Source organism: Delphinus delphis, chromosome 1, assembly GCF_949987515.2.
Source record: "Delphinus delphis chromosome 1, mDelDel1.2, whole genome shotgun sequence".
Lineage (NCBI taxonomy): Eukaryota > Metazoa > Chordata > Mammalia > Artiodactyla > Delphinidae > Delphinus > Delphinus delphis.
In genome coordinates this window covers 103,660,189-103,682,407 of record NC_082683.1, presented here as the reverse complement: position 1 = coordinate 103,682,407, position 22,219 = coordinate 103,660,189, and the positions used below count along the sequence as shown (strand labels likewise).

The window sequence follows — 22,219 nt, the reverse complement described above, 5'->3', positions numbered from 1 at the left end:
AAAGTCCAGGAACACACCTTCTCAACAAGCATCCAGGCACTCCCAAGCCTGCACTTGGAGAGACGCAGCCACACCTCTGTCCACATGCTGCTCACGGGGCCGGGAGAGGGGCCATCCTCCCCAAAGGTGAACTCTCCATCTGCACTCTGGCTCCCCCTCGCCACCACCCAGAACAGGACAATGGCCCCACTTATTCTCCTCCTCCCATTCTCCATGGCCCGGTGTTCATCCATCCATCCATTCTTTCACTTTTGAGCACTTGTGCCAGGCACTGTTCTCAGAGCTGGAGAAACAGAAGTACCATTGAAGGCCGGTGCCTTTAGGATATTTACATTCTCCAATCTGTTGAGTTCTGCCAAAGTAACAGTGGTCTGAGAAGGGCCAGAGAATGTTCATGCTTTGCTCATTCCCCTGCTCTTCAAGGCAGATGGTACTACTGCCTGCCTGCCCACTTCTTTGTCTATAGCCTCTGAGCAAATCAGAATGCCTCTGATCAACATATATGCCTCTAGCGCTAGGAGCAAGTGACAGTCAAACAAAGCTGGAGGGGGAGGGTACAGAGTGTAAGCCCTGAAATACACATTCAAGGGTTTTGGTTACCAAGACATCTAAGAAAGCCTGGGGGTTTTGCTGCATAAGAACAGTCACTGAAGATAAATGAAATGCCAGGACTCAGAAGGAGACCTCTATACATCTGATCATGTCTCTAACCTGCTTAAAACTCTGTGTCTCCTTATCACTTTCAAGATAAAATCCAAATTCCTTTAGTATGTTATTTGAGCAGCTGGTGGCCTCACCCCTGCTTACTTCTTCAATGTCAAGTTTCCCCTAATTCTCTCCCCTCCCCGTCGCCCCACCTGCCACTCTTGGCCCCACCCACACCCCTCGAGTGCTTTCAGTCACTCTCAGTTTCTGGAATACACTCCTCTTCTATGGGCTAGAAAGACTGGGGAAAGCAAAGCAAGGGATAAAGTCAGACTAACGACACTATCCCCTTAGCTCTGACAGTCTCAAAATGGTTCGCCTTGAGAACTTGCTATCTTAGGGTGACCAACTGTCCTGGATGCCAGGGACTTTCAGTTTTAGCACTGAAAGTACCAAGCCCTGGGAAAACACTCGGTTAGTCATCCGAGGGTCAATATGTAAATGACCTTTGCCCCAGTTCTTAAACTCAAGGGTATTTAAGAATCTCTAGAATGCTTGTTGAAACTTTATGCTCCTAGAACCTCACCTCCAGAGATTGATTTGGTGGTTCTGGGGGTAGATCCCAGGTAATCTGTGTCTTTAACTAGGGTCCCAGGGATTATGGGGCAGGTGGTCCACAGGGCACACAGAGAAACACTTATGGGAAACTAGGCAGCATCCGTCTGCTCACAAAGGGCTCTCCCAGTAGCCAGCCAGGAGACATCAATACCCTGTATGCTTCCTCCATGAGTCCAAGAGATTAGGAGAGGACACGGGAAACTTAGAAAACAAGCCTCTATATGCGACAGGTTCGGAATAGATTGAAAGTTAGGAGGCAGCAATAGCCTTGAAGAATACTGTCCACAACCAAGCTAGAGAAACACTACAGCTTTTTTTTAATTGTGAAGGAGTAGAGTTTTGAGGGGGAAAGAGGAGAGAGTTGACACTCTGAATACATTCTTTGCCCAGCAGGACATTAGCAGAAATCCCACTCCAGGCTGTCCTCTGAAATGAGCAGCTTGGTAACTCTATATTTTAGAAAGATAGATACAAAAAATTAAGCAATATAGATGCACATTACTAAGAACAAGGGACGCAGGGGTGCTGATAATATGTGAGTTAAATATGTTAGTGTGAAAGGCCACCAAAGAAACCAGAAAGCAGTGGCTCTCAAACCTGAGTACATCAGGTTAAACATCAGGTTAAACCACAGACTGCTGGGCCCACCCCCAGAGCCTCAGATGCAGCAGGTCTGGGCCGAGCCCAAGAATTCGCATAACTAACAAGGTCCCAGGTGATGCTAGTGCTGCTGACCTGAAAGACACATAATCACTGTTTTTTAAAAAAAAGTCTCTAGTGGTTTGAAGGCATGCATCTCACCGTATCGGTACCAGCTTGGTCACCTTACTTCTAAATTCACAAGAAGAAGGTTAAAACTGGCTTAAACAAAAGGGAGTGTACTGGCTTGTATAACTAGAAGTCTAGACAGGTTTTGGGGTCAGCTTAGCCCACAGGCTCCAGCCCCACTTCCTGCATCTGTGAGGAACGACCCTTCCTCCATCTGTGTGACGGCTCCAGCTTCCTATGGTGGTGGGATGGCTGCAGCCTCTTCCGAAAGCATCAGGACTGAGGATATGGGATCCAGCAACCCCAGGAGACCACTCCTCACATCCCACTGGCCTGAACTAGGTCACAGGCTCATCCTGAACCAATCCTGGACCAGGGAGGTTAGGATTATTTCTAGTGCAAAGGGATCCACCCCTGGAGCTGCAAGTCCCCAGAGGCACACGAGCCAATTGGGAGAGGGGTGAACGCCTAAAAAATGTCAGATTCTCCCAGAAAGGAAGGAAGGCGTGGGTGGGCACCCAGCAACTTCCAGTCTAGGAAGTGGAACGTGGAATCTAACTAAATGGCAAATGACTCATCTAGTGGTCTGGCATTGGGGTGCAGGAAGTTCAGGGACCAGCCGTACTCAGATATCTAGGCCAGTCAGTGACTAGCAAGTATCAGTCACTGGACTCAGACTGAGGCAGGATTTTAGGGGAATGGTCTAGGATCGAAGGAGAAGACGACTAGGAAAGGAAGGTGGATGCCAGCCTGAGTTTCTAAGACATGATTCAGGCCTGGGGACAAGAGACAGATGAAGTACAGGGGAGGTAACTTTTTACCTTTACCCTTTGAGGCTTCTTCTCGGCTGGGTCCAAGAATTAAACTGACATTGGACAGATGGACAGGAGAAAAGCATGTAAATTTGCATACGTTTTACCTGACACAGGAGCCCTCGTAAGGAAATGAAGCCCCACTCCCAAAGAAATGGCAAGAACTATGGGCCTTTATATTGGGTTGAACAGAGAGAGGCAGTGTGAAAAAGTAGGTAGACTATGTGGGGAGGCTAAAAGAAGTTAAGAATTATTTTGGCAAGGTCTTCGTGTATAGAATTCTCTGTCAACTTCTGGTCCTCGGTGACGATGATGTTAATTTCCTTCTGGTATAGGGAGGGCATCTTTCACATGGAAGCTTTGATCTCCTGTTTTCGTGAAGAAAAAGGGAGATTAGAATGCCCTTCTTGCATCTGCCGTTTTTCAAGTGCCTTTAGTTCAGAATAATCCTTATGCCAAAGTGGCACCTTCTGCCACCTTTCAGAGCTATTTTAGGATCTGAGGGGTCTCAGGAAAAGAAAGCAGCCCAGCTCTCTAGAGTGGAGGCACCAGGTAAAGACAAAACTAGTAAGAGAGTCAAGAGTATTTAAACATTAAAAAAAAAAAAAAAAAAGCTAAAAAGCTCTACATCCCTCCAGCTAAGATAGGGACTGGGTATAGAGACTGGGGAGGGGCTGCGATACTAGATGGGAGCCTGGTAGCTCCATTTCAGGGGTGAAAAGGCTTCTGTGAGGCCACCAAATATGGTGATGCAGAGTAGGACCTTGGAACTAGGTGGCCTGAGTTCAGCTCCCACAGCTACTACTTACTTGTGATCACCAGGCCTCAGTTTCTTTATCTATAAAATGGGGTGATGAGTCTCTACCTCGGAGGGAAGGTGAGAGTTAAATGAGGTAGACTATCTAAAGTGCAATCCTTAGATTATTTTAGTGCCACTGTTGGAACAGTCCTTATCTGGCACATAGTGTGTGCTATGTAGCCGCTTATGTGTTACTTATTTAGCCTGAGAACCTACTGCTACTTGCAGTCTACTCCTAGACCTTGGTGATGGTAGCTATGAATATTGGAAAACACCCAACTTCAAGTCAAACAAGAAATAACTCCAAAAGCTATTTTAAATTTATTGAATGACATATGCATCGATTCTATGCGGGGTTGGAGACAGATGAATCACATCAGGATCAGCCTTTCCAAGCTCCTAGAGATTACAAACCCTGCACACAAATAATTCCAAAACAAGAGAGCCAGCTCCCTTAGGGAAGATTCAAAAAAGTCGTAGGGTTGTTCAGTTGTAGCTTTCATGACAAGCTGAAAGAACCAAGAATGACTTCAGAGGGGTGGGGGCATCTTGGGACTGAGGAAAAGACCTTGATCTAAAATAAAAAAAGGATTATGATAATAGAATCATATGCTACTCATATACACCTAAAGCTAATATATATCTGAACTTCCTGTATCATCCTTTCCCATATTATCACATTCAGCTTCATGTGCCTTTATTTTGTGGGTATACAAAAACCCAAACGCTACTTAAAAAAGGAAAGCTTTAGGGACTTCCCTGTTGGCGCAGTGGTTAAGAATCCACCTGCCAGTGCAGGGGACATGGGTTCGATCCCTGGTCCAGGAAGATCCCACATTCCATGGAGCAACTAAGCCTGTGTGCCACAACTACGCCTGTGTGCCACAACTACTGAGTCTCTGCTCTTGAGCCCACGAGTCACAACTACTGAGCGTGCCCACCACAAGTCCTGAAGCCCGCGCATCTAGAGCCCGTGCTCTGCAACAAGAGAAGCCACGGCAATGAGAAGCCCACGCACCGCAACGAAGAGTAGCCCCCGCTCGCACAACTAGAGAAAGCCCGCGCACAGCAACAAAGGCCCAATGCAGCCAAAAACAAATAAATAAAAAATAAATAAATTTAAATTAAAAAAGAAAAAGGAAAGCTTTGCTTTTTCCTTCTTTGGAAGAATAAGTCCGACAAACGTTTCTAAGATAAGTCCTGTGCTTTTTGACACGAGCATACTAGATGTTCAAAATGCACCTCTCCCTTGGGAAATTCATCACATTTCAAATTATACATGTCTGTTAAAGCATAGATCTGTTCTACCTTCTATGTATTTGTTATTGCTGCTTCTGAAACTTCCTTACGGCCCCAAAGAGGTCTTAATCCCTGTCAAATGTTATTATGTTACCGACTTTTATATAGTCTTGAAAGGGGTTGTTTATTTAGTTTCAGTGACTCCTTGTTACTGCCAAATATTATTTCATTTCAGCCCAGATGTAAGGGGTCCAATGACTGGAATTATTTCACAGCCCTGACACTGTCGAGAGATGGATACCAGTTTAATTATGGACAGCTGAAAATGATCCAGGAGTCACCTGCTACGGGTATTTATCATCATTATGAACTTCTCACCAAGCTGTGGTCTGAGCCCTTTCATAACGTTCCATTCGCGTTAGACAGACAGGATGACCTACATGGAACCCAGATCTTCTGTCACCTTGAAATTTATGTAGGGACAGCTTCATATTGCTTGATTATTTTCTTTTCCTCTGCTCAAAGTGAGAAAATATGTTGCAGTCGTTCCTATTCTTTTTCTTTCCTCTTGTCTCTCTCCATTGCCTTCTCTCGCTGCTACCCTGCTCCTTCCAGCTGTGTTTCCAATTATGCCTCATTGGAAATTATTCATTACTTAAAGAATGTGAACTGGATAGACTAGACACAGAAAGGATCAAGCAACGCAATGACTGCAGTGTAGTTGGCACCCAGTAAATGCAGGAGGAATGAAGGAGGGAAGAGAGTGGAGGGAACAGGAAGGGAGGCTGAGGAGTTGTAGAACACTCAGATCATTACTCTGTCTCATTTTAGAAGAAATTAAGAATAACGGACTTCCTCCTCTCCCCCTCCCAGAATGCACTGCACCATAACAGGATCTGTTTTACACCTTTTCTTTTTATCTCTGCTTTCCCTAAATGCGTCTTGATCTGTCCTTGTCAGAGCAGAGAAAGGGTTAAATGAAAGGAAAAACCAGGTTACCACCAGCTGATAATAAATTAAGGTTCCCCTTCTGCCTGCCCAAATGCACATCTCTCCGTTACTTTTTTCTTTCCCCCAACCTGAGCTGAAAGGTCTTCAAGAATTCCAATCCTGCCCTGGATGTAAGAATTCCAATCCTGCCCTGGATGTAAGAATTCCAGTCCTGCCCTGGATGTAAGCATAGCAACAGTAAGAGCTCACTTTAGTGAGGGTTTACTGTGCATAGATCATTCACCATGCTAAGTCTTTTTATGTGTTTCTTCATGCAGTGCTTGATACAGTCTTGTGAGATCAGCACTATTCATATTCTCTTTCTGTACATCAGTGGTTCTCAGCCAGGGACAGTTTTGTCTCCCAGGGAAATTTGGCAATGTCTGGAGATACCTTTGGTTGTCACAGTGGGGTAGCCAGGGATGTGCTAAAAACATCCTCTAGTGCATGCAAAAACCTCCTGCAATAAAGAATTAGCTGGCTCAAAATGTCAATAGTACCACTGTTGAGAAACCCTGCTGTAGCTTAAAAAGCTGAAGTTTAAAGGAGTTGATAACTTTCCCAAGGCCACCCAGTGGTATTTGAGAAGACTGGAATACAAACGCAGCCTGTGCTTCTGCCTTATGCTGCCCGTGAGTAGGTACGGCTTCAGCAGCTGGGTCATCATCCCTTGTACCAGAGGACCTAGAATTCCCAACAGGAATCTTTTCCTATGAGGGCATCTCCATTTAAGTGGCCCTTTTCAGTCACTTGAAATCACCTGCTCATCCATCCTTTTCATCAAATATACAGAATCAGTCCCATCTAAAGCAGCCCTTGACTCTAAACATTGAAAACTGTGAAAAACACACACATACACACACACACACACACACACTGGGGCAATACTTTCTCTGACTTTGTCATTTTATAAGCAGATATAGCATATATAAGACAAAAGCAGAGTGCATAAGCAACAAACTTTGAAGATGGCCTATATAGTTACAGTTTACTTTGATGAATAAATTATACATATTTAATCTGACATGTGTTTAATGATAAACACAAGCACTTGTGTTCTGCAGAATAATTAGCTAAAAATGGTAAACAGCAGTATTACTTTTAAGGTGTCAATCAAAAATATTAGTATTCTTCTCTTTTTATTAATTCTTCAGTAGCTGCAATCTCAGTTTTGCCAATGTTTTGAGAAACTGAGTATCTTTTAATAATCTTAATCATCCCCAAAGGCAGCTACCAAAACACACATACTTTTGTGCAGACATGCACACACAGGCACATGCATGCACACAGACCCACAAGTCTGTGCACAGTCTCGTGGTCACACACAGTCACACACCACATATCCACACACACTTGGACACAGTCACACACAGACAAGTCTCAGGTCTTACTCCCCAGAGCATCTTCCTTTGCCTTTACTCCTCCCTCAATACAGAGCTGCTGTCTCACCGGTTTTCTGCCCCACCTACCCACTCACCCTCTCTGATGCTTCTCCTTTGACCGTAATCTGAAGGGTATTTCCATTTTCTCTTCAGAGCCCTTCCTCTGAATGACCTAGCCCTGGTGTATAAGAGCAACTTCAGGCAGTGAAACTTGAGGGTGGATGCATGGGAAACTAGTCATGGCCGCAAGACTGCTGTCACACTGCAGCCTCCCAGTGCCACAAAGGTGAAACCATATTTATCTTCAGAGCCAGCCTTAGGCATTGCAAGCTTTCGGGTTAGAGAGAATAGCTACCTCCCATCCTAAATTCTCAAATGCCACATCTGTTACTTCTTGCTTGAAATTCTATCATCAGTTGCTAGTCCCTTTCATTCTATAAATAAGGGATAAAATTTTATAATACAGCTTAGTCACTGGTATGAGTAAAATTCATTCAAAGTGAGTTACCAAGTTAAATCTTTTCTGTTTTAGCAGCAGGAGGGATTTAGAAAGCAAAAAGGCGCTCTGTGTCTTTCTGAATTTTGCCTTGGACCAGCCTTGTTTATCCTCACCTGTACAAGGGCACATTTCTTAAATGACCAGGAAAAAATGTCTTAGCCTGGAAGTCACAGATTTCCATTACCTTTCACTGTGTAATATCTGAGTGCACCATTACTATTTTATAAGGCATGTAAGCATTTCCTACATTAATAAACTTTGCCAAGGATGGTGCCAAATAGGATATCTTTCCTTTCAGTTTTGGCATAAAATCTAAGGGACAAAGTGATGGGATGATGAAACAAACATTATTTTATTTATTTATTTATTTATTTATTTATTGCTGCGGTGTGCGGGCCTCTCACTGTTGTGGCCTCTCCCGTTGCGGAGCACAGGCTCCTGACGTGCAGGCTCAGCGGCCATGGCTCACGGGCCCAGCTGCTCCGCGGCATGTGGGATCTTCCCGGACCAGGGCACGAACCCACATCCCCTGCATCGGCAGGCGGACTCTCAACCACTGCGCCACCAGGGAAGCCCCATTATTTTATTTTATATATTGAAGTATAGTTGATTTACAGTATTGTGTTAGTTTCAGGTGTACAGCAGAGTGATTCAGTCTTTTATATATATATATATATATATATATATATATATATAAATAAAAGACTGAATCACTTTTCACTATCACACAGACATGTTCTGACCAAAACCAGACCCACTAGTTACATGTGGCTATTTACGTTTTAATTTAATCCATTAAAAAATAAAATTAAAACTTCAATTCCTCAGTCACACTAGCAATATTCAAGTGCTCAATAACCACGAGTGGCTGGTGGCTACTCTTTTGTGCAGTACAGGTAAAGAACACTTCCATGATCACAGGAAGATCTGTCAGCAATGATACAGACAAAGAAAAGTTGGAGACTATCCAGCGTTAATGCAGGCAGTGGGGGACACAGACCCTTTCGTAGAGTGGTGGTGGAAATAAAAATGCTGCTAACTTTTCAAATGTCAATTTGGAAGTATCAATAAATATTTAAATTACACATGCACTTAGTAGGAAAAAACCCTGAAATTACCTAAGTGTCCATCAATAAGAAACTGGTTATAAATAAATGACCAAACACCCCTACAATAGGAGGTTATGCTAATAATTTAAAAATACATGTGTAAGCAATACGTGTCTGCACAGAGAGCTGTCCTAGATAACTTTTTTTAAAAAACATATTTATTTGGGCATACTTTAATGCTTAGTTTTAGAATATAATTTCAAGAAACCCAAATATAATGTTACACACTGGTTTTTACCTTGAGATTGGCCTGAATTCTATTAACATTCGTAATTACATTTATGCAAAGACTATTTATACATGAAGACACATACACAGCTACTTTTGGGCTATGAGTAATAAATGGTCTCTTCTCTCATACAGAGGTGTCCTTGATAACTTTGGATGTAAAAACACAAACCACTTGACAATATGAAAGTGTGATACTATTTGTATTAAAATATAAAAAGATATAAGTATATGTCTATATATGCATAGGAAATTACATAAGGATACACAAGAATTGGTTAATGGAATGCAGGAGATTGGGGAAGCATTTTCTTTTCACTGTACGTCCTTCTGGTACTGCTTGCACTTTTTACCATGATGAGGAACTATTGCACTTGGTCATATATTAAGGAAATGAGAGAAACAAAAGAATGTGGTACCAAATGAATGAATGAATGAATGAACGAACGAAGAAACAAAGCGAATTAGATCTGCATGTCAAAAACCTGTTTGCTCCGCCCTGGGCTAGTTTGGACTGAGCCAAGTTTACGGATTCTGCTCCTATTTGCTGAGGTCTTTATATATCCAAACCAATCCTAAGTCATTGACCCAAGAATAATGGGTTAAACGTGAAATCATATCTTATGCATTTTTGCGGCTACTATAACAAATACCATGGACCCTCAAGGAGGGCCCTGAAACCAAAAGACTTTTAGGAAAAAATGGTGACTATATTTGGAGTCCCTGGAGGAAAAGCCTTTCCTCATCCCATCCCTCTCCCTTCATCCGTCCCTTCTCTGCCCCACATAACCACACCTTTCCCTCTCCTCCACCACCTCTTTTCCCTGGTTTGTTCCAGGCAAGAGAAATGCAGATCCAAAATCTTTACCCTTCCTCAGAACTCACCTGGATTGAACATGCAGCAAATTCAGCAACTTAAGTCAAGCTGTCCCTTGTGCCTTGTTGTAAGCACACCAGGGAAGCCTGGCAGCAGACCTGCAGACCTCATGGAAGTCCTATCTATCTATCTATCTATATCTATCTATCTATCATCTATCTATTTATGTATCATGTATACACATACATATATGTATGCATATGTGTTTCTATGTCTGTATGTATACATGCATTTGTGCACACACATACATTTTGTTTTCATGGGAATCTGTGGAGCAGTTCTAAGTGTTTGTCCCAACCGATGCCGTGCTTACTACTAATGTGGGGAGGATCCACAGAGAGGATGGAAGACGGGAAGGGAGGCCACTAGTGTCTGTGGGGGGACCTGATCCCCAGGCAAGGAAAGAATTTGGCTCATTTGGTGTATTTTTGTTGGATCAGATCATTAGGTAGTAAATAAGACATACGTCTCTGAATTAGGTCAGTGATAAAGAGAGAAATGTTTTTATTTCTTAGTGTGCTCAGAATCACAAACTTCCTAACAGACAAAGGGCATCCACCCTCAAAATAAGATCCTTACAATCGTGTCTTCCTGCCTCAGCTGCACTCTTGGACGCTAAATTTCCTCCTACACCAGTCTTTCCCAGAACCAAGCACCTCGGGTAGCTTGGCCTGGATGTCCCCCCAGCCCTGGCAGGCCCCGAGGCCTGGCCTGAATAGGTCCAGGAGACACGTACAGGCCTTGTCTGGGAACAGTTTTTCTCCATTTAATAAGTCTCATTTGCCCATAAGACGCATTTTTTAAGTTTCTGACTCATGCCAGGCTCATTTATTTGGTATTTTGGCTTGATGAGTACCTAGGTTTTAACCCACTTAGGGCTGTTTTTCTGCCTAGTTCTGGAAACTTTGGGGTTTGTCTAATTACTCCTCAACCCTGATCAGCTCACGGCTCCCTTTTTCTCTTGTACCCCTCATCCTCCCAAGACCTACTGCCCTTGTCGGCTTGCCTCCCCAGCACACAGACACACACAGAGACACACAGATGCACAGACACACAGACACACAGAGACACACAGAAACACACACACATGGACTAGATACTGGACAAGTAACCCTTACAATGCTGGGAGGTTGAAGATTTGATTATTATCTCAGTTAATACGAGTAAGGCAAGGGAAGGGAAGCCTTAAAATCTGTGTCTTCTGCACATGTTTTTTCCTTCCCTCAAAGACTTATCCTTCAAACAGAGGCCCTCTAAGGATTTGTTTTTCATCTGAGACCAAACTACTGGCTGTTGATTGGCTGGAAGTGTGAACTATGGGGTGTGAGAAGACAGACTTTTCGGTAGAAATTGACTTATAAACATTTTTCTTTTTCTGCCTCTCCTGGAGATGACCCACATTCCATAAAAATTTTCAGTCTAAGATGTTTTTCAGCAGAGACTTTCATTTACATTAATTATCCTAAGGATTCACATTAGTGTTCCCTTTGGGAGAAGCACAGAAAGAAAATGGCATGCCTGGGAGTCAAACCTCCTCCGAGCAACCTCCTCTGGGAAGGACAAGCATGCCGGTTTCTGCCATTGCCAACAGTGCCACGTGCAGTGCTGTGCCCTTCTCCGGGAGTGTGGGCATCGGCACTGAGTCTGCCTCCGACTGGGTCACCCTGGGCTGCTCAGGGAGGAGGGAGCATCCTCCGGGCTCGCCCCGCCACTGCTCTTCCTGGCTCTGTGTCCATGAGATCATGGGTGCCCAGCTATTCCTAATCTCCCCATTTCACAGTAGGGTATCATTCTTATTTTGAGGCTGTGCCAGATTTTTGTTTTAAACCCAGCTCTCTACAGTTTTCGATTGACCGGAAATAACATTTATGGCCCGCAAAACACCTTTCTCTTGGGACATTTTGTTGTGCTTTGAGTACATTTTAACACAGTGAGGTAACATTCGTAGCCTAATAGGGACATGGGGATAGAAAACAACTCCGGAGACATCCCATCCATCACCGTGACACCAGGCAGGCTTCACCCACACCACCCGAGACATAGGTAAATATCCTGTTTTCACAGGTCTTCAGGAAAAGAGACCCAGTCCAGTGTTGACTTCCCTTCAACATTGTCATTATATTTGTATCACAGGGAAACGCCCCATCCTAGGCTGCTATGAGCTTCAAAACTCAAAGCTGTATATTTTGAACCAGATGTCACAGAGAAGCCTGAGAGTCGGCACACTGTTTAGCTGGTATTGAAAAATAACATTTCAAGCCAAATACATCTACCCATTGAGGCTGGACCCAATCGGACAGCTTTCATTTTATGTGTGACTGTCCGTCCCCTTAGGATTCCCTTCTCTCTTGAGTCTGGTCATCATTAAGTGGTGAGATTCCACAGGTGTATCCTTATCACAGCCATCATCTCCCTTTTCTTAAATCGTGTTAGCAGGAGCAGAACTGCCATAAAAAGCAAAGAGCTCTGTTTCATGGAGGGTGTTTGCTTAGACACATGCAAAGCTTTCTGACATTTGGTTTGTTCCTTTGGTTTTTGGAAACAGCAGCTTTAAAGGAGTCCTTTCCCTGGCTTTCCCCTCCTGCATTGCAATGCAGGAAACCCCAATGTGGTCTCGAGGCGGTCCGATTACATTTTGGCATAGGATAATCCACAGGGCCATCTGCAGTTAGAAGCAAAATAGCCATCTCCCTTTCTTTCAGCTATTTCCCTTGGCAAAGTGAAAAGTCATAAGGAACCGGATTGGTCAGGAAAGCCCTGACCAAGGGCTTGTATGAACCTCAGACAAGACGCAGCCCGATGAGATGCGGTGTGCGCCATCATTATCTGAGATGGAGGCTGTGAAATTGACACCATATGCGCCTGGAGGAGTAATTGCACCAAGGGGGGGAGAAAAGCAACATGTCAGGACATTTTAGTAACACCTAATTCATCCCGAGGTTATAAATAAATCTGATGCTTGCTTGAAAACAAAAGTCAAAAAACACTTTGACTAGATTACTTTTGTGACAGTGCTTCCGGCTGAGGTGAACTTTATTAGGGAGACAACATGAAGAAAGAGAAATACATAACAACTTTTTATGGTATATTTTACACGATTTTATTTTTTATTTTTTTGCAGTAAATAAAGTGGTTATAGGGCTCCAAGGAAAAGGGCCCAGATGTTAGAGAGTTGTGTGAAATTTAGAGGAAACAAGCTGTAAAAAGTGCAGTTATAAAACAGGCTGTCAGTGCCACACATCTGGACAATACAGCTGTATGTTCCTAGTGGCTGTCGTCACCCAAAGAAAACTCAATAACCTTATTTCACCCCAATTAGGCTGCATACCAACAGGATAAACCTTAAATTGCAAGGGGTAGGAGTAGGGGAGCAGCATTCACTCGGCGCCTCTGTGTCAAACAGCTTTTATCTTTCATTCGAATTTGGTCACCAAGAAATGAAAGACTGCTAACATAGCCATTTCCATTTTTATAAAACCCTATTTAATTTATAGCGTCGTAAGAAGTCACGGTTTGACAGTTTGGACTATTGGCTCTGCCAAACAACAGACTTTCTGTAGCATGAAACTGACCTACCGGTCATCCTAACACAGAGCTCCACCTGTCTTTCCTCCACCCACGTTTGGGAGTCTGAGTCTAGCGCCATCATGGGAAGCACTTATTGGAAAAAGTTCATTTTCAGACAACCCAATCTACTTAGAGTAGAGGGTAAATGCCTCTCTTTATGGCATTGGGGCATTTTTCCCTAATTTTTTTGGCCCGCAATGAGGCACCTTTGCGGCAAGCCAAATATTACAAAACTCAAAATACCATTTCATCTTTTCATCACTGACAGACATGCCAAAGGTTATAAAATGCCACTTTCCTAATACTTGTGTTTCTTCCTAGGTTTTAATGGCAGCAAAAGCAATTATGGACAGCGGAGAGAAATTCACCTTACCACTGATAGGGAAACTCTTGAAATTTCAGCTTCTCCAGGTTAAATTGAAGGACCAACAGCGACGGGAAAAGGAGAAGAAGGTACTGGGAGGGTGATGGTGGGTTTTCCAAAGACGGCAAGGAGTGAGTGAACTGCAGCCAGGTTCTCTGGGGCACTTCCTCTCTCCGTAAGCCTGCCACGAAGTGTTACGTAGCACATTTAACTGTTGCCTCAACTTTTTAGGGAAAAGCCTATCCAAAGCGCTGCTGGAGGAATTACATTTTCTCAAAGACAAACCCATTAAAAATAAGTTCTCCTATGCAGAAATGTGACAGTATCCCAGGGCATATGGCTGAGGTTGTTTTTACCGTAGTCTATTTATATGTTAGGAACAAATTAGGGAACCAAGGGAGAGACACAGAGTCCGGAGAAGTAAGTATAAAAAGGTGAGAAAACCCCACAAAGTCAGGGTCTAACTATTTTAAATATTTTACATGATATTCAATAGGAGTACCTATTAAAGTAATGGGCTACATCTGCATCTTCCTAATAATCTAAATATTTCAGCAGCGCTCCATTACTTCTACTCCTATATTATATACCTGCTTATTTCTTCATGTGTAGACTTTTCATTTAATTTGCCTATGGAAATCAATCTGTGAGTTTTCCAAAGATTTGTATTTTTCATCTGAAAAAATATTTTAAAATAGTTTTAGTGATGCCAGTTTCAAATCCATTTGCTATTTAACCTTAGTCAAAATGAGAGATGTTTTTCTTATTTTCCAAATCATGCTGAAATATTTTTGGAAAGCCAAATGCTTCTGTATGTACATGTGTAATGTGTATGTGTGCATGTGTATGCATGAAATGGGTGTATAAGTAAATTGTTTCTTTATGCGTCTAAGTGGGAGAGGCAAAACCAAGTCATGGAAGAAGAAAGAGAAAAGTGAACATGTTCCAGTAATACCTACTTCCCCTTTGTTAAGACCCCCCCCCCCAAATCTGGCTTTCCTATTTGAATTGAACTCTTGACAGGGTAACTGTAGATAAACATAATAATGCCACCTTAAATTTGTAATATAGGGCTTTATGTTTTTCAAAGAGATTCTGCATTTAGCATCTTACTAGGGTGGTGTATATTGTCCCCAGAAAAATTCTACTTATTTGAAAACAGTTGATGGTATAGTTTTCCATCTATATGAAGCTCTTTCCAACGTGTACAGGAGATTCGTACCTTAAAAAATACTCAGGGACGTTAAGACTTGGCAGAAGAAAAATTGGAAAATTTGAAACTACTATAGAAAGATGGTTTCTTGTCTTTTTAAAATTCCAGTATCACATGGGAATCTGAATTACAAAAAGTAGACTGTTAAGTCCTGCAAAAATTCTTGCACCTTCTGTTTGCTTTGTGCTTTCCCACAGCACCTACAAATATACATAACACTTTAAGAATGACAGTTTCCTTGTTTGCCACCTGTTTTAAGTCTTGGTAATTGTTTGTAATAGGAGTAGGTTTTAGATTTCAGTTAACAAATTTTAAGTAACAATAAATGGAATATCCTGGCGACCGAGGAAACGTTTTTAAGACTAACAGTATAAAGATATTTCTGCACTGTTATTTTGCTCAACATTTTTTTTGAAATGTGAACAATATAATAAGACAGTTATGAGATTTTGAAGATATGGAAATAATCTTTATTTGTTGAAAATTCAAGAGTCTTAAGGAATTGGGAGTTGAATTTTAGATTTATAAAAATAAAAAAGTAATAGGTGCATAAGAGGACTCTTAGAGCAATTAAGAGCCAGCAATTACATAATCTAATTTGATGCCTTCATTAGATTGGGTTCCTGAAACACCAGCCCCAAATCTCTGAGTTGCAACCACACGAGTCAGTACTAAATAATTGATGAAAACTGATTGGAAGGGAGAACTCTCCAGAAAAATATTCTAGGTAAAGGCAAGACTAAGGGAGTTGTTGGAGGGATGTTATAATCTATGTTCATTTCAACACTGCCCAGCAGGTCATTTGGAACAACGGAGGTTAATGCTTGTCAGCCGGGGAGTTTAGCAGAAAGCAAAATAAGTATAAAGTATGTAAAACTGACACCACGCTGTGGTTTAGAAAATGGAAAAAAAGGAAAGAGGACTTTACCCAATTTCTTCCTTTTTCTGAATCCCGGGTGAGATTCTGAGATTCCTGCAAGGGGAGTGACTGTCTCTTCGGCTTTTTAACATCAACATGAGGTATATGTGGTTGCTTTCTCTCAAATACTAGTTATATGTTTACATCTGTACAACCCAGAGTGTTTTGTATCTTCTATGTTGAATTTTTGGAATTGAATTTTTAAAAATGAATGGTTGAAAAATATCCATAGCAGTAATTACAGAAAATACTAGGGAGACAGTGAGGACAAAAACTACTAATATGAGTACGTCCCTGTCCTTTTAGCCCAATGGAAAAAAATGTAATGTATACTACATATTTGATTCTGTTTTTTTTTTTAACTTGCTTTTTAAATTAATTAATTAATTTATTTATTTTTGGGTGTGTTGGGTCTTCGTTTCTGTGCGAGGGCTTTCTCTAGTTGCGGCAAGCGGGGGCCACTCCTCATTGCGGTGTGCGGGCCTCTCACTATCGCGGCCTCTCTTGTTGCGGAGCACAGGCTCCAGACGCGCAGGCTCAGTAGTTGTGGATCACGGGCCCAGTTGCTCCACGGCATGTGGGATCTTCCCAGGCTCGAACCCGTGTCCCCTGCATTGGCAGGCAGATTCTCAACCACTGCGCCACCAGGGAAGCCCCTTGATTCTGTTTTAACCATCAAAACTTTTCTTAATAATATAGTTACAATTGCCAGATACAGTGAAAATATCATTATTTTAGATTCCACTAATTTTAATAATTTATAACACTTTAGTCCGGGCTATGCTTAACATTGCATTTGCTTTGTCCATGAAGAAAGTTTACTGGATAATTAATATTATAAAAAATAACACAAGGAAGCTATTTCTTAGAAGTACAGTTTAGAGGCCTTTAGCATATAAATTTCTGAGAGGCAAATCCCTGCCTCTAATTGTAATAAGTTGAATATATTTCAAAACTTTTATATATTCAGAAGCATCTTGTTGATTACTTCCAAATATACATATAATGAAGAAAATACACTTTATTTCTAGAAATGTATTTCAGCATTTCAGAACTTCTGAATATGATTTTTTCATATAATTAATCCCAAATTAGATTTTATTATATCTTAAAATCGGAATAAGAGAGTGTTTTGTTTAGAAATAAGTTTTCCTTGTGCACATCATTATCTCAACATTTATTCTGCATTTTTAGTTATATCATTATCAATTTGTTGTTAATTCATTAACTTAACAAACATTTAGAGAAACAATGTATTGGGCACATATATTTTCATAAGGTTCATTATAATTTTAAAACAAATTGCTGACCATGTTTTAATTTAGTCATTATCTGAATATTACAGTATTTTTCACAGTTTTACTTCTTTTTAACTCCAACTTTTATGTTATATATTAATTATAAACATTTTTTAAAACCAAAACACTTCATTGTGAATCAAAATATTTAAAATATATTGAGAATTCAGCTAAAAGAAAACATTTAATCATCAAAAAATTAAAAATGGCTGTAATACAAGCAAAATTAACCCATTTAAATAATCAGCCGAACTAAATCTAGTCTGTGCCGTTGAGTTCAGAACATTTGGATAGGTTTTTTTAGGAAAAGACCCAAATATATTCTAACTGTGCTTTTAATTTGTGAATTCAAATAACCAGTCCATATTTTCTTGGATATTTTTAGCATATCTTTTATATAAAAGCAGAACAGTTCTTTCTCTTTCTGGCTTATCTACTTAGCACAAGTTGCCTTATTTTTCAATGTCCTAGAATTGAATAGATGGAAGACAGGCAGTAAAGAATATGGACAGATGGTATTGGTAAACTTTTCTTAAAACATCTCAAAATTAAAAGCACCTAAATTTGATCAGATATCATGATGAAGCCCAAACAACCCAGAGCCTGCTCCAAAGGACCGACAAAGAGAAATTAGGGTAAATTTCACAGACGTTTTCCAGCTTACTCCAGTTAAAACCCTGAAACACTGGAAACCAGCCAATGTAATGCCATTTTGTATGTGTGTTTTGTTTTAAAAGAAAAGCCATAGGGACATACCAGGAAATTACAGGCTGGTTAGTTTTGATTCAGTTGTGGTTAAAATCTTCAGAAACTATTCTAAGAAATCAAACAGAGGAAGAGCAGAAACTCAGTTTAGAGGGACCGTGTGGTTTCAGGAAAGGAATAACTTGCCTCACTAACTGGATGGAATCCTTTGAGGCTGGATTATCGAAATGAGGATACTACCAACAAAACTGTTGGATCTGAAGAGCTACAAAATTCAACAATTCAGGGTAAATTATAAATGATTCCCTGGCTGGCTTATCTGTAAACTAGAGCAGTGCTTTCCTAATTGGGATGCTATTAATCAATGAAACCTTTTTACAGACTTCAGGAAAAATGTAAAGAAACACACACATTTAAAATAGAGCAGTATTTTGAAATACAAATAGTTACAGCAGCTAATAATAGTAATTAGCTACCATTATTGACTGTTTGCCACTATACTAAGCTCTTTACATATGTTTTAACATTTAATGCTTTAAATGACTTTATGAGTTACAGAGTATTATTCTCGATTTGCAGATGGGGAAACTGAGGGTGTGAAAAGTAACTTTCCCAAGGCTAAATAGCTACTCAGGATTTAAATCCAGAACTGTCAGACTCTAAGATTATGTTCTTAACCACCGTACATACCCCTTCTGAGTGTGTCTCAATAATTACACAAAACAGCACTCTTGGCTTACGATCAGCAGAGAACTTCGCAGGGATGCTTCAAGGAGCAAATGGCTTTGCTCAGTGGGATCTACCAACTCGCTAATTAGATCATGTAATTCCATGTTGCATAAAACATCCTGAGGTTAAGCGGGGGTGGGGGGGACTGGTCAGAGAAAGGAACAAAGTCCACCAAAGACAAAGGGCACTGAGCTAACCAACCACCAATTCCCGAGGGAATCCTGACTTCTTATCCAGTCCCACCCCCCTGCCCAGAAATGGGCTGGTCTCTGGGGGAATCTCTTAGAAAGAGACTTCCTGGGATTATCTCAAACATCCTTAGCCCTTCTCTCTGCCCCTCTGGATGTTGAAGTTGGATAGCATTGGCTGATCCGGTGCTGAAACCTCTAAATCACATAGGATCGTGCAGGAGACAGACATCAGGTAGACATCAGACCCACCCCCTCACCACCACCACACACAGACAGGGCCGTGTTCTGAGTCTGTGGATGAAGAATTGCACCCTGAAGATGGCAGTGTGGCACCCCAGGACTTGGTGCAATCTTTAGATTGCATCATTTGGTCGAGTGAACCCAGTATATTCGTTTGCTTACGTTTTCTACACCTCAGCCACTCTCTAGAAAAGCAAGCTCCTAACTCAGTCCCATACATTATGTTTTCTATTTGGCAGGTAAGCAGGGAGGGGAAAGAAATAGAAAATATAGAAAAGGAAAAACAAAATGTTCATAATGCCATAACCCTATTATAACTAATGTTAACATTTTGGTACATTTCCTTTGTTTCTGTGGATTTGTTTCTTTACATAGCTGTAATCATTGTAAAATGAAATTTTAATCCAGTTTTTTTCAATTAAAATATACCATAATTTTTTCTCATTATCACAGCATCCACATCTATCATTGTTATTGGCTAGGTGACATTCTATTGACTACCATACTTTTCTTAAAGTTCCTTTATTGTTGAACATTTCCATTATTTCTGTGTTGTTTCATAATAAACAATGTTGTGATGAACAACCTTACCGTATACAATTCTTCATATTTTGGATAATTTCCTTAGCATACGTTTATAGAAATGGATTAATTGGGCCCCCAAATGTTCCCACAACCTTTTCTTTCCAAAATAGGTTCTGGAACCATTTAGACCCAGTTCTCCATTAAAAAAGATAACAAATGACCCCCTGTTCAAATTAACTTTATATTAGCTTATTAAAGATGGAGGAGTTTCATGAAAACAAATCTCTTTAATATTGTTTAATCTGTTGTCTCTCAAACTTACTTGACACCATACATTTCTTTCAGTCCATCTATTGTCTTCTCATCATCTGTGACCAATAGATTGTTTGTGAGATAGAGTGATATCTTGAAAGAGAACTGAGTAGCACTCAGAAGATAGACCCTGTTTCTCATAAGTCACATAATAGTGGAGTGAGTCATTTAACTGCCGTGACATCTTTTCTTATCTATATCCTTAATAATATTATTGTGGGAATCTTATGATAGAACACATATGAAACACAGAGTTGTACACAACACACAGTTATGCACAAATATGTAGATGTGCTATTATCTATAAAAGTTAAGAGGAAGTATAGGTATCTACCACCGGTTCCACTGACTTTTACCGTTTACTTTCTTTTCACTGTGAAGAACAACAGAATGAATACTCATAGAGGTATTTGAATTTTGGTATTAAGAAGTAATTTAGAAATAAAACACAGTCTAAAATAGTTTTGAAGCATCAACTAACTAGGTTACCCAATTCCAGAGAGGAAGAATTTTGTATTTTTCCCTTTAAGAGGTGAGAATAACAAGATTAAGGGCTCTAGGTAGGTGTCACGTAATACTCAAGTGAGTGTGTGAAACCCTAATACATTTTTGTTTGTTGCTAAGACAAGAGCCCCACATCTGCTATGTAGCTTAACTGGTAAGAAACCTCCATGCCTACCCAAAGCCTTCGCACAGGAGGAGGAGGCATCCAGATGCTTTTGGTACACAGTGCATTTTAAAGAAAATGTACTCTGCTATGAACTTGACTCTCCCTTCATATGCTGGGGAGCATGTGTTCCCCAAACACGGTAGAAAGAGGGGCCTGTTAGATACACACCTCCTAAATTTTTATCTTGAATTGGCAAGAGTTTCCTCTGAGTTCTTTCAGTTGTAAGTAGATGACCCTAAATGGGAACATGCATGTTATGCTACGCAAAAGCAAGAAAGGCAAAAGAGGTTGGTGTTGAACAAATTTTAGCTTATGATTTAAGAGGGGGCTCAGCAAACCTGGTTCACTTCTCCCCACTCCCGCCCTCAAATCCCAAGACGTAAACCCATAGAGGGGAGGGACTTATTCAGAATGTGAGAGAAGAGAGGGAAAGGGAAGGAGATAGGAGGTGATTTTCCTGCAATTGGGGCTTAGTAGAAAAGGATGGACCTTTTGACCAGAGTAGAATTCTAAGGGGCCAAGTAGTCAACGATTGTTCAGAAGCAGAGGAACAAAGGGACTGTCGTGGTTCAGCTCAGGTGTGGAGGTTGGGAGATACAGACTGGATACAGGAGAGGAGTAGAGAGACCACCACTAGAGTCAGGCACAGGGGAGTAGTGGGGACTGGGTAGGGCAAAGAACATGTTCAGAAATTTACCAAGGACTTCTCTGCCTGCCCCTGGCACCCAGGAGGACCCAGGTGCTTCCATTTGCTTCTGTTCTCTACCATTTAGTGTCTTTGCACACCAGGAAATCACATATATAGTCGCTATGAGACATACTTTACATAGCAATACTTCCTGATGTTCTACCAATTAAACATACATCCACTGTTAAATGGAAAATGCAGAACACTAGGTTATATAGAGACAACAATAATGATTACATTAAAATGACGCCTAAACATAATTTGAGAGAATGCATTGTAATAGCCTCTTCACTCATCTTCTCTGGATGGTGGAATTGTGATTTTTGTAAGTTCTCTATGTTTTTTTTCCAGTTTTTCAATAATGATTATTTTTAGAATTTAAAAACATACCTAAAGAAGTAAATCAGGATTTAGAAGTACTTTTTAAATGCTTTTGTGAAAGGAGGGATATCAATATTGCTAATTTCCGTGTTACTGGAAATTAGTTTAAAAGATGATTGTCTGGGCTTCCCTGGTGGTGCAGTGGTTGAGAGTCCGCCTACCGATGCAGGGGACACGGGTTCGTGACCCGGTCCGGGAGGATCCCACATGCCGCGGAGCGGCTGGGTCCGTGAGCATGGCCGCTGAGCCTTCGCGTCCGGAGCCTGTGCTCCGCGACGGGAGAGGCCACAACAGTGTGAGGCCCACGTACCGCAAGAAAAAAAAAAAAAAAAAGATGCTCGTCTCCAGGGTACCAAGTTTGGCCTTGCTAAGGGAATGCAAAGGCAAAAAGAAAGAGAGGGAAAGAGGGCACTGAGCAGAAAGAGGAGCTGAGGGAAGTGAAGCACACGGA

General features: G+C 41.2%; 1 protein-coding gene across 1 annotated transcript in view; it reads left to right on the top strand.

Annotated features, from left to right (window-relative positions):
- The window catches only part of SPAG17 (sperm associated antigen 17), a 218,614-nt gene that overhangs the window by 41,670 nt on the left and 154,725 nt on the right, over nucleotides 1-22,219 (top strand). The window contains exon 4 of the mRNA XM_060009438.1: nucleotides 13,855-13,986. Within this exon, the coding sequence (XP_059865421.1) occupies nucleotides 13,855-13,986 (132 nt within the window). The remainder of the gene's footprint in view (nucleotides 1-13,854; nucleotides 13,987-22,219) is intronic.